Source organism: Vombatus ursinus, unplaced genomic scaffold (assembly GCF_900497805.2).
Source record: "Vombatus ursinus unplaced genomic scaffold, bare-nosed wombat genome assembly UNPS02014779.1, whole genome shotgun sequence".
Lineage (NCBI taxonomy): Eukaryota > Metazoa > Chordata > Mammalia > Diprotodontia > Vombatidae > Vombatus > Vombatus ursinus.
Genome location: NW_020954557.1, coordinates 37,165,522 through 37,178,874, shown reverse-complemented (window position 1 = coordinate 37,178,874; position 13,353 = coordinate 37,165,522). Strand labels below are relative to the sequence as shown.

The window sequence follows — 13,353 nt, the reverse complement described above, 5'->3', positions numbered from 1 at the left end:
AAATTAATATGTTTGCTGCTGCTACCAAGAGCTTTGTTAAGCAAGTTGGAGATGGAGGGAGATTAGTTCCTGTTCCAAGCCTCAGTGAAGCTGACAAATATCAACCTTTGAGCCTTGTGGTTAAAAAGAAAAGATGCTTTTTGTTACAGAGAGCTAAATTTACCTCAACACCATTCACATTGAACGATATTCTCCTAGGAGACAGAGAAATTTCAGCTGGTAAGTTTTTCCAATAGCTTTTAAAAACCTGTTTTTAGAATAACTACTCATTGTACTGTATTAGTAACTTAAATACAGATAGCATGTTACAGGAGTAGCATGATTTTTATTGATAGTCAAATTTTCTGTTGAAATAGGTGCAATGATATTAGTAACAGAAAGAATGTTTCAAATTTACGTAGTCTCAAATGCAATAGGAACTCGAAACATTTTCAAATCTATTAAAATGAATGGAACTTCTCAATCTGGAATCTCTTCCCCCACCTCTCCCTATTGCTTTGTCTTTACTTATATACATACTGCTATATGCTTCCCCCACTGAGTAGATGGTAAACTTCTTGTGGGCATAGACAATTTTCATTTTTATCTTTGTGTGCTCCTTGCTCATTTTCTGGCTCATTTTAAGTGCTCAATAAATGTGTATTGAATTGGATTTTTAATAAGTTGTTCTGCCAAATCAATTTGCACATTTCATTTTACAATAATATTAGCTAACATTAATTTAGTGCTTCAGAGTTTACAAAACACTTTACATATTTTATTGAATTTGGTTCTCCCAAAAGCCCTGTGAGATAAGTGCTATTATTAGCTTTATTTTATAGGTAAGGAAACTTAAGAAAAAGAGAGATAAAGTAACTTGCCGTTCCTTACTAGTCGCAACTGGTTAGTATCTGAGGCAGAGTTTGAACTGATCTTCTTGACCCTGAATCTAGGGCTTTATCACTGTATCACCTAGCTACTTCACATACTAAGCAACTACAAAATGGTAATGATACCTGTTGTATTATCCCCTTAAGTTTGTGGTATGAACCGAATCAGATGATGAAAGGGATTTCATTATCATAAGGAACTCCTCCTCATTTATGATACTGTAAATAAATCCTAGGAAATTGCTTAAGTCATGTAGAGGTTTGATGATTTACTTAGTATCATACAGATAAAAGTTATTATATTAAATGTACGAAGGCAGCCAACATGGCTCAGTGGATATAGAGAGCTGGTGCTGGAGTCAGAAAGACCTGAGTTTAGATATGACTGCTGATATTTAGTAGCTGTGTGACCCTGAGCAAGTCACTTAACCTCTGTTTGCTTTAATTCACTGGAGAAGGAAATGGCAAACCACTCCAGCATCTTTGCCAAGAAAACTCTATGGACAGTACTGGCATGTGGTCACAAAGAGTCAAATGTGACTGAACAACAATGACATAGAGATAATAAGGATCTAGAGGCAGAATTTCAATACAGGTTATCCTAACTTTGGGCAGCTGGGTGGCGCAGTGGATAGAATGCTAGGCCTGTAGTCAGGAAGAACTGAATTCAAATCTAGCCTCAGACACTTACTAGCTATGTGGCCCTGTCACTTAATGCTATTTACCTCAGTTCCTCATCTGTAAAATGAGCTAGAGAAGGAAATAACAAACCACTCTACTGTCTTTGCCAAAAAACCCAAGTAGGGTCAAAAAGAGTCAGGCATAACTGAAAAAGACTGAAACATCCTAACTTCAAATAAGCACTCATAGGCTGGGCCATATTGCTTACGTAGAAGCAAAAGCATTCTGAAATGGGGAAATTATCATATCATTTCTACTACCACTACTTATTATTATGATACTGCTATTGTTTTCATCATTTAAGTTAAGTTATTGGTATATAGAGGTAGCCTATTTTAGTTAACTGAATTTTTCTAGACCTAGTTGGAACATGGAGGACTTTGAATTGATATTTTAACAACAGATTGTTACTTATAAGAAAACATTCCCACTGCTTAATCTCTTTTCATGGGACATTTTCCTGAGTACAAAGAAAAGAATACTATTTATCATTTAACTGCATAATCTACTGTAAATGGAATTGATATTTTGAAATTTTGGTTTAAATCATTGCCATTACTATTATAATTTATAACCTTGGGGTTTTTTTAATGTTGTACTTTTAAAATAATCAGAGTAGGTAGGTGAAAGACGTTTAAAACACAACAATGTTCTTTTATTAAAGGTATCTCATCCTACCAATTACTGAATTATGAAGATAAATCAGATGTTTCCCTCTATGGAAGACGAGGAAATCATATGGTGAATGATGTTGGGATTAACGTTGCTGGATCAGATTCTATTGCAGTAAAAGCTTCATTTGGTGTGGTAACTAAGCATGAAGTAGAAGTAACAACATTGCTCAAGGAACTTACTACTAGGTTAGTAGGATAGTTTTTGATGTATTTAAATAATCCAATTCAATATTTGAATTTTACAAATTTGGCTGCAATACATTTAAAATGTGCATTATATTTTACAAAGCTAAGCAATTTGCTGTTTAAGTTCAGAATGCTACAATTAATCTTGCAAGATGAGTTTCAAAAATGGTTTGAAAAAAATTCTTGATTGGTCTACAAAATGTGCTTTTCTCAGGGCCACATTCAATAAATGCTACCTCTTACTTTCCTGACAATATTCCTTTCCAGATTTTCAGTTGTCTCCATGTCATTTGATAGTAGGCTCTTAATCAGTCAAGCAGTAAGCATTATTAATCATTTACCACATAATAGGCACTGTTAAATGCTGGGAAATCCACCCTCCCCCCCCCCCACAACAATAACAACAACAAAAACCCATACCTCCCCTTGAGGACCCTACATCTAGTACTTAATATCATGCCTGGCATGAGATGGCTCAGTGGATAGAGGGCTGAGCCTGGAGTCAGTAAGATTCCTCTTCTAGAGTTTAAATTCAACGTCAGACACTTCGTAGCTGTGTGACCCTGGGCAAGTCATTTCACTCTGTCTGCTCCCGTTTCCTCATCTGTAAAATGAGTTGGAGAAGGACTTAGCAAATCACTCTAGTATCTTTGCCAAGAAAACTCCAGAAGGGGTTACAAAGTATTGGATGCAACTCAAAAATGAAACAATAACAATGTTTGTTACTGAGTGACTTTCTGAAGACGAAGATGAACTGAACTGAAAGAATATAAGAACCTGCTTGGTGCAAATATTACGGAAGTTCCTCCACATAGACAAATTTCTGCAAAAAACAAATTTTGAAAGGTTCATAGATCTAGAGTTGGAAGGGATATTAGAAGCCTTCTATTCCAACCTCCTCGTTTTACAGATGAGGAAACTGAGGTTCAGATAGGTTAAATTATCTGCCCAGGCTCACACAGGTAATAACTGGCATAGTCAAAATTTGAACCCAGCTCCTTTAGATTGTAAATCTAACTCATTTTCCACTATTATGCCACCTTGCCTCCCCGCATCATATAATCCAAGTCCAAAAAATTAGAAAGGAGAGGTATCGTCATGGTACCTGACATGGTACCATGTCAGCACAGTGTTGCAGCATAGTGGCTAGTCAGCAGTTTTTTTACCTTGCAATGCAAGGGAGATCATTGGAGTCATATTGATGAGTACCCTCTCTACCAGATTTTCCTGTAGGGATTCTTTTATATGTAAGAGCAACAAAAAATCAAAGAAAGTGCCTATTTTGTTCTGATTTGTCATACTAATTATATAATAATAAGAGTATCTAACATTTATATAGCGTTTACTCTGTGCCAGGCACTATGCAAAGCACTTTACAATTATTATCTTGTTTGAGTCTCACAATGATCCTCAGAGGTAGGTGCTGTCAGAATCCCTGTCTTACAGATGAGAAAACAAAGACACAGACACAGCATATACAAGGAATAAATGAGAGTACAGAAAAACAACACAAAACAAAAACCTCATGGTTAAGAAACAAGGTATGACGGATCTATGGTACAGACAATCCAAGCAGAATATAGATGATATATATGGTACAGGCAGCTATACTCTCTTAACTATGCTAAACTTAACTATTGTTAAGAAATATCTTTTTGAACAGGGTATAGGGAGGTTTCTTTTTTTTAATAGGTAAGCATTTTAAATAGGTTATACATTTTGCTTTCCTAGCAAACACAGCAGTCTTGTGGTTGCTTAAAACCAAGGTTCATAGTTAGTTAAACTCTTTTTAAAGAGTTTACTGAATTTCTTTTAGTCATATTGATTCCTTTTAGGCCTGTTCACATTGTTTTATATCACAGGCAAGTAGGTTTTTATGTCTTCATAATTATGAATAATTAGAAACTAAATAAATGTAATTAGGTAATAATAAATACCTGTGGATTTCTTTTTTCTTTATTTTAGAAAAATTAACTTTGATCACTGCCTAATCCGTCAATCAAGGAGTAGTAGAAAGGCAGTATTGTGTGTGGTCATGGAAAGTATTAGAACAACACGCCAGTGTTCTTTATCTGTGCATGCTGGAATGCGTGGGGAAGCAGTGAGGGTAAATATCCTTAAAAGACTTCTCTTACTAACTAAAAGGTTGTGGTATATATATATTTTGAAGCTAGAAACTAGTTTTTTTTAGTGGTACTAGGACAAAAGAATAGTTGTAATAGCATTTTTTGCTAAAATTTTGATAGAAAATGTGGAGTTTCTTGCATAGATATTTATATTTGTGCATCAAACACTTGGAAAAAAATCTCCAAGAGAACTTGGATTCTAAATTCAAGGAATTTCAAGGATGCTTAAAAGTCCATCCTTGTGAAATAAAGTGCATATAACTAAAGACCATCCTTTAATCACTGAAATAGTGCTACAAGAATGAAAGCAATTGTTTGGTTCAAAGAGTATGTTTTTCTTTTTTTAGTCATACAGATTATACTTTTGAAACAAAGGATTAAAGTTATGGTGCTTATAGGAACCTAAAATATTACAATTCTCTATAGTAATATTTCTTGTGACCAAACTTACCTCATTCAGAATTTAAGCTTTTATTTTAAAATAATTTTATGAAGTTATATCTGTTTAAGTCTTTAGACCAATTATAGTTCTTCTTTATCTTCATTTAGTGAAGCATAATAATTATTTGATTAGTTTGATTTAGAAAGAATTGCATTTTTAGGAATGGAAAGGTAAGGTTTTGGTTAAATTTTATCTATATCTTAGTAGAGTGAAACTTTGTCTGGTTGGGACTACTGATTTGTACTGAAATGGAAACGGGAAGTATTGATTTAATCTAGTTAGTTTAACAAACCATTCACCTAGGAATTAGAATTTTCACTGGCTTGAAAGACACAAACAGGCTTTTGGTTTAGAATAACTTTTGAAGACTGCCTAAAGTCCCAAGGCATCAAAACAGCTCCACAGGTCAGTAGGCTAGTGAGACTGGAGGAAACTTTCAAATAATCTATTTGATTGGCATTTGTAACGACATAAAAGGGATGAAGAGGACTAAGTATTCAGCTCTTGGAGAGCATTATTATTGCATCGGATTTAACATTATTAGAACTAACAGTAATGTGAATGAAATAGGGTAAAGTATTTCCTTCCTTGAGATAAATTACCATTTCCAAAAAGAGAATTTTTGTCCCTAGAAGAGCCAAATAATTTAAAACAAGATAGTTCTTTACTTTAAAAGTAGGTTTATCCTAAAAATAATAATAATGAAAAAAAGCCTTGTCTAGAGAATTGAACTAATGCTATTCCTTCAAAGTTTCATTCACACTCAAAGAATTTCCCTTTCATGATTGACTCCCTACTAATACATGTTATTTCTTTCTTGAAAATTAGTTTCACATTATTGATGAACAAAACCCAAAAGGAAGAGACAAAGCTATTGTTTTTCCAGCACACACAACCATAGCTTTTAGTGTTTTTGAACTTTTCATTTATTTGGATGGTGCCTTTGGTAAGTAATCTGTTTGTGAGATATTTACATATTTATGCTTTTCAAATAAACTATTTTAACTCAGAAATTGCTTGGCAATTATTTTATGTGAAAATGAAATCATTAAAATTCGGTAATACTTTCCAGAAGGAACAATCTTATGTAGAGATGGCAGTAGGTGACTTTTAACTAGTATGGGGATCCCCCCTTCCTCATAAAATCTTTCTACCACTTGCTTGCTTTATATCTTAAAGCAATTGTATTATGTCCTCCAATCAGAGGTAAATGTTAAAAATGACTGGAAGAAGCAACATTTTTTTAAATTAATTAATTTATTTTTAGTTTTCAACAATCACTTCCATAAACTTTTGAGTTTTAAATTTTTCTCCACCTCCCTTCCCAATGGCAATCTGATATAGGCTCTACATATACATTCCTGTTAAACATATTTTCACGTTAGTCATGTTGTAAGGAAGAATTAGAACCAATAGAAGGAACCACAAGAAAGGAAACAACAAAACAGAAGGAAAAAAAAAGAGGAAATAGTATGGAAGAAGCAACTTGTTGAACTACTATTACACTAAGATGTAAATAACTTATAAAAGCAGATTTTGATGGAAGGGGTGTAGGGAAGGGTAAGAAAAAAAAAAGAAGACTGAGCACCTGAAAGGATAGAAGTGTGTTTGTTAGGGTAGGAGGGAGAGATGAGGGGAAAGTATAGAAAAGAGAGAATTCATGACCTTAAAGATACTATGTTATGTTTGCCTAGGGCTGCCGGCTTTGATTTCCAGGTTTCTACTACAAACTTTTTTTTTTTTTTGGCTCTAGGCAGTGGGGTTAAGTGACTTGCCGGTCACACAGCTAGTAAATGTTAAGTGTTTGAGGGCGGATTTGAACTCAGGTCCTCCTGAATCCAGGGTCTGTGCTGTATCCACTATGCCACCTAGCTGCCCCAAGTACAAACTTTTAAAAAAGATTTTTTTTTTAAACTAACAACTTCAAATGACTTAAAGGACATAAAATAAATAGTCTCAGGGAAATTTATTTCTAACCTGGACATTTGTGGCTATTCAACTTAAGTTGTGAATCTCAGTTTTATATTTTAAAAGTCTTACAAAAATAATTTTAAAATACTTATTTGTTGACACAACTGTTTACCTGCTTTTTTATACTCCTTTTTCCTAAGCAGGGTATGAAACTAGGTAGAAGCAGTTGTGAGCCTATACTTTTATAGTATAATGTCTAATAAAGGGAATGCTGTGCACACAATAGGTGCTCATTGTTTAAATTTAAACTGTTGATAAATGTTTAAATCTTCCTATGTTGAGCCTAAGTATTTTGGGTGAAAGATAAAAATACCTCACTCAGCCTTCCTTCAGTTTAGAGCAATTGTGGCATAAAATATTCCCATGTGATAAAAAACTAGGTTTACAAACCGTATTTATTTATCTCATTTGTTCCTAACAATAACTCTGTAAGCTAGGTATAGGGTTATATCAATTTAAATTGAGGTCTGGAGAGAGAAAGTGATTTACCCATGGCAAAATAACTAATCAAAATCAGAATTAGACATTCAGGTCTATCATAACTCCTAGCTCAGCATTCCTTTTGCTACTCCAGACTGCTCTTTAAAAATATGCAAAATGTAGGAATTGAGATATATGGCCTCTTAGATCTACTCCAGACTCTAAATCCTATGACTGTTTCATTTTAACTTATACTACCATCCCCTCTAAATATTCTTCACTTTAGGCACTCTGGACTATTCCACATCCTCAATACCCTTCCTACCTTTTTCTGCCTCTGTATATTGGCTTTATTACACATCCTAAATTGTCATCTTCAACCGGTCCTGTTGAAGTCTTATGCATCCTTTAAAGCCTAGCTTAAATGCCACCTTCTTCAGGATGTTTTCCTTGAACCTCCTAGACAGTAGTGCTCTCTCTAATTTCACGTAGCATCTTACACTTCTCAGGTACTTTCTTTTTTTTTTTATGGTATTGTATTTTGTTCCCAATTACATATAAAGACAATTTGTAACATTCATTTAAAAATTTCTTTTGAGTTCCAAATCATCTCCCTTCCTTCCTTCTTTCCTCACCATCCTTGCCCTAAGACTCTTACCAATTTAATATAGGTTATGTATGTACAATCATGTAAAGCAAATTTCCATATTAGTCATGTTGTAAAAGAAGAAATAGGCCAAAAGAAAAGAACCACGGGAAAAAAAAGAAAGTGAAAATAGTATGCTTTGATCTGCAGTCGTACTCCATCAGGTCTTTCTCTGTATGTGAATAGCATTTTCCATCATGAGTCTTTTGAAATTGGAAGTCGTTCATGTCGATTATTGTACAATGTTGCTGATACTGTGAATAATGTTCTCCTGGTTCTGCTTACTTCACTTTGCATCGGTTCATGTAAGCTTTTCCAGGTTTTTTCTTTCAGGTACTTTCAAATTGTACTGAGATCAGGGACTATTTTATGTAATCTTTGTTCCCTGGTATAATCTTTTCTATAAATTACACATTAGATAAATGTTTATTGAATTGAATTCAGTTGAACCCTATAAGCAGCCCTTTTGCCTCTTTAAAAAAATCTCTAAGTTGGCAAAGAATTGGAAATTGAGAGGATGCCCATCACTTGGGGAATGGCTGAGCAAGTTGTGGTATACGAATGTGATGGAATACTATTGTGCTATAAGAAATGATGAACAGGCAGACTTCAGAAAAACCTGGAAAGACTTGTATGGTCTAATGCTGAGTGAAGTGAGCAGAACCAAGAGAACGTTGTACACAGTAACAGCCATGTTGTGTGATGACTAATATTGATAAACTTAACTCTTCCTGACAATACAAGGATCTAAGACATCTCCAGAGGCCTTGTGATGGAAAATGTCATCCACGCCCAAAGAAAGAACTATGGAAGCCAAATTGCTAATTTTTTTTTCTCTTCTGTTGAGTTTTGTTTCCTCTTTCTGATGGTTCCTCCTATTGGTTTTAATTTCTACTTATAACATCACTAATGTGAAAATTTGTTTAGTATGAATGTAAATATATAGCCTATATCAGATTGTGTGCCGTCTTGGGGAGGGTGGTGGGGAGGAAGGGGGAGAAAAATTTTAAACTCAAGAGCATATGGAAGTGATTATTGATAAATCAAAATAAATTAATAAAAAAAATCTCTAAGTCCATCTGATGGCCACCTCTTTTACAGAATCGCAGGCTTCTGAGAACTGGAAGGGACCTCAGTGATCATGTCGTGCAATCCATACAGGAAAAGTGCCCCCATTATGACGTATCAGACAAGTGGTGGTTTAGCCTCTGTTTGAAGACCCCAAGGAGGAAGCCCACACTGCCTCTCCAGGGAGCCCTATTCACTTTTGCCCAATTCTAAGTTTTAGGAAGTTTTTCCTAATACCAAGCCCAAATTGACCCTTTTGTAATTTCTCCCCACTGTTCCTGTTCTACCCTTGGAGGCCAGTAATACAGGTCTAGTTTTCCATCCACGTGACAGCCTTTTAAATACTTGAATCCAATTATCATCTGCCTCTCTAAGGTCCTCCTTTCCTTCAGTTGATCCCTATATGACTTGATTCAAGGCCCTTCACCATCCTAAGTGTCCTCCTCTGGACACTCTCTAGTTTATCAATGTCCTTCTTAAACCATGGTGCCTAGAACTGAACACGATACCCCAGATGAAGGCAGGGTACAGTGGGGCTATAATCTCCCTCTTCTTGGAAGCTAGGCCTTTCTTAATGAAACCCAAGATCTATTGGTTTTTTGTTTGTCACACTGCACTGCTGACTCATTGAGCTTTCAGTCCATTAAAACCCCAAGATCTTTCTCAGAACACATACTCATTATCCAGGCCTCACAATCTTATATTTGTAGGATTCATTTTTTGTTGTTGTTGTTCTCAAGTATAAGACTTGAATTTTATCCCTATTGAATTTCACCTTTTTGGATTGACACCAATGCTGTAGCCTGTCAAGATCCACTGTATTAGTTATCCTTCCCAACTTTGTGTCATCTTCAAATTTGATGAGCATACCATCTATACTTTTATCTCAGTCATTGATAAAAATGTTAAACAGCACAGGGCTAGTCCCAGATCTGTGAGGTCTTTATTAGACACTTCTGCCACATTGACATTGAACCATTAACAACTACTTCTTAAATCTGTCCATTCACCTAGTTCTGAATCCCTTTGATTATATTGTTCCTATCTCTCTGCCTTCTCTACAAGAATAATCTGAGATGCTTTCTCAAAAGCTTTGCTAAAGCATACGTAAAATATATCCCTTTATCTACTAATTTAGCAATCCTGCTGAAAAAGGAACTGAGATTAGTCTGGCATGATTTGTACTTAATGAAGCCATGCTGGCTTTTTGTAATCACTGCTTCCCTTTCTAGGTATTTGCCAACTACTTCTTCAATAATCCATTCTAGAACTTTTCCAGGAATCAACATCAAACTCACTGGTTTATTGTTTATAGATTCTGTTCTCTTTCCCTTTTTGAAAACTAGGACATTTGCACTTCTCCAGTCTTGTGGAGAATCTTTCCCATTTTCCATGATCTTTTGTCTCATCAATCACATGTGTTGGTTCTTCAGTGACCCAAGGATAGAGTACATCTGGACCAGATGGGTTGAATTCCTCAAGAGCAGATAGGTTCTCCCTTAACTGTTTCCTAACTTGTCTTTGATTACTTCTGTTAGTAATTTTTGTTTAGTCATTTCCAATGTAAAGATTATAATATTTAAAGTCCCTGGTACAGTCAGTTGAGCTCTACCAAATGTCTCTTGTTAATGCTACCTACCTGCCTGACCATTTGTTACTGACTCAATTTTTAGGTGCTTGTGTAGATGCTCAAGTACCACACAGGCTTCTCATTTAATCTGTATTAATCGACCTGCTCCTTTAAAGTAGCTGTCCCCAGCTTGGTCATTTTTTAAGTATACCATGTAACATTTTAAAAAGAACAAAATTGTGTAGTCAAATAAGAATTATTTGCCTCTAGGAAAGAGAACAATATACAAATACTAGAAATTTGTGGTTAATATAGTCAAACGAGTGGTGTATTTTTGTAATCTCTGAGTCTTTTATGACTGCCAGGGCTAACTTTTTACAGTTTTAGGGTTGTAGAAAGTCTAAATCTGGATTTAAAAAAAAAAAAAAAAAAGTCATGAAATCCAAATGGTTGAGGCAAGGGAGCCCCCTAGCGATAATAGTGTGTAAATACATCTGAACAAGATTCCCGTAGTGAATCTATTTTAGCTCTTTGATGGCTTTCTTTTCCCCTAACTACCAATAAATGACTTGTGAAAGGAGGTGATAGTCAGCAGAGCAAAAAAGCAAATAATAAGCCAAGGCCTATTACTTACATAATGAAGCCCTGCTCAGACAGCTGGATTTGGACTTGTATAAGTACGGATATAAGAAAGAATGGGGGTGTTCTTATTAGAGTTAGAAGGTCAGTTGGTCAACAAACATTTATTCGGTGCCTCCTATATGCCAGGCATTGTACTAAGTGCTGGAGTTACAAAAAAAGGCAAAAACAAACCCAGTCCCTGCTCCCAAGGAGCTCACAATCTAATGGGGGAGACGACATGCACACAGCTCTATACAAACAAGCTATATTTAGGCTGAATTTGAGTTTCTTTTCCCTAATAGTATTGTATTATGCTTTTTTTTTTCTTTTTGATAGACCTTTGTGTCACTTCAGTGTCAAAAGGAGGATTTGAGAGAGAAGAAACAACAACATTTGCAGTACTCTACAGATTAAGAAATATACTGTTTGAACGAAGTATGTCATTTGATACTGATCATCCATGATGTTAAAGAAAGGGTATTGGGGATACATATTTTCCCTTCTTTGTTAGTATGTAAATTTATCTATTCAGTTATCTCTAATCAAAATGAAGAATCTAAATTTAAAAATTTTGAAGCTTGATTCATTCCTATTATAATAAAAACTCTTGTATTTACTGTTGAGGTATTTTAAATTTTGGATGATGTTTATAAAGAATATCATTTGTGGCTTTATCTTTCATCTTCTTGTACCTTTAATTAACACTTATTTTTGTGTGTTTTCCTTTTCAGATAGAAGGGTGATGGATGCCATTGCTCGCTCTGAACTTTATATGGATGATCTTTTCTCAGATTACTACTATGATAAACCCCTCAGTATGACTGACTTCTCCCTTAGAGAAGGGACTCATGTCCGAGTTAATTTACTCAATCATAATATTCCAAAAGGGCCTTGTGTCCTCTGTGGAATGGGGAACTATAAGAGGGAAACTGTTTATGGATGTCTTGAGTGTTTTTTCAATGGACAAAAGTATGTAAGACTTCATGCTGTACCCTGCTTTGATGTTTGGCACAAGAGAATTAAATAAAATGAGTGCCTTTGGTGCAGTTTTAAGTGTAATTGTGCCATAACCCTTTCCAAATGACTTGGGTTCAAATGAATCAATTAATTGTGAAAAATATGAGAAAGGTAAAAATTAACTGTAAAGATATTTATTTTTTAAATTTTCCTCAAAATTTTTATTTACATTCAAAATATATGGTGTTTCAGAAACATTTTGAATAGTCACTACAAAAATGTTGTGGCTTTATCTTGCTTTGTCATTTGAAGTAAGAAAGCTCTACAAAAATTGATTTTTTTCCTGAATATGTTTTATTTTTAATGACATTAATTCAAAATTTTAATGGTGAATTGAATGTAGAAATGTTTTCTTTCTTTAAAAAAAAAAGGCATACCACTTATGTTATGGCCTAGTAAAATGAGAAAAATGTTAAGAATTTAATGTTTAATTGCAAGTATCAAATTAAAAAGACATTAAGGATTCTCAAAGCATGAGGTTCAGAGTTAAGAGAACTAGAGATTGGGAAGTAGGTTGTTGTTATTGAATACCTGCTCTATAGTTTTGTGGTTATAAGGTGCCTTATTGTCACTTCAAACCTATTGCAGAGATCAGACTTCTGTTTTTTCTCTATCATGAAGATGCGTAAGAACAAAACGCTTTAATGTTTGTGGGTTTAGAAGGTCTTATTTGTCTATACTACAAGGCATCCAGAATTTGCAAACAAAATTTACTGGGCCCTAATTTTTAATGTTGCTCGACCTATATGAAAAGAAGACATACAAAAGAAAAATACCAAAATGAAAAGCAATTATAGGGATGAGGACTGGCCCTGTGACTTCATTAGTATAAGCAACTCCCAGGTGAAGAAACTCCCTTTCCCGATGCAGGTCAGCACTTTCTCTGTACTTTGTGCAGGTGGATGGAGCGAGGTCACATAGCTAGTATGTGTTAGACACAGGACTTGAATTCAGTTGTTCATGGCTCTAAGGCCAGCTCTCTATTCATTATGCCATACTGACTATAAAATACACATTGAAAATTATATTTACTCCACAGGTTTTCCATATACAGAGACATAA

General features: G+C 34.8%; 1 protein-coding gene across 1 annotated transcript; it reads left to right on the top strand.

Moving 5' to 3' along the window:
• On the top strand, positions 1-12,313 carry PJVK (pejvakin). Its single transcript, XM_027866200.1, has 6 exons — positions 1-219; positions 2,215-2,410; positions 4,376-4,517; positions 5,807-5,924; positions 11,611-11,709; positions 12,006-12,313. Exons 1-6 carry the CDS (start codon positions 9-11, stop codon positions 12,299-12,301), a joined length of 1,062 nt encoding a protein of 353 aa, XP_027722001.1. The 5' UTR covers positions 1-8; the 3' UTR covers positions 12,302-12,313.
• Positions 12,314-13,353: the final 1,040 nt, after the last annotated feature.

What these genes read in the sequence shown, in the direction of transcription:
- PJVK (XM_027866200.1), top strand. Translation starts at nt 9, where the DNA reads ATGTTTGCTGCTGCTACCAAGAGCTTTGTTAAGCAAGTTGGAGATGGA. An exon ending in CTCAAGGAACTTACTACTAG is followed by an intron (nt 2,411 to 4,375) that starts GTTAGTAGGATA and finishes TCTTTATTTTAG; the next exon opens with AAAAATTAACTTTGATCACT. An exon ending in AAATATACTGTTTGAACGAA is followed by an intron (nt 11,710 to 12,005) that starts GTATGTCATTTG and finishes TTTCCTTTTCAG; the next exon opens with ATAGAAGGGTGATGGATGCC.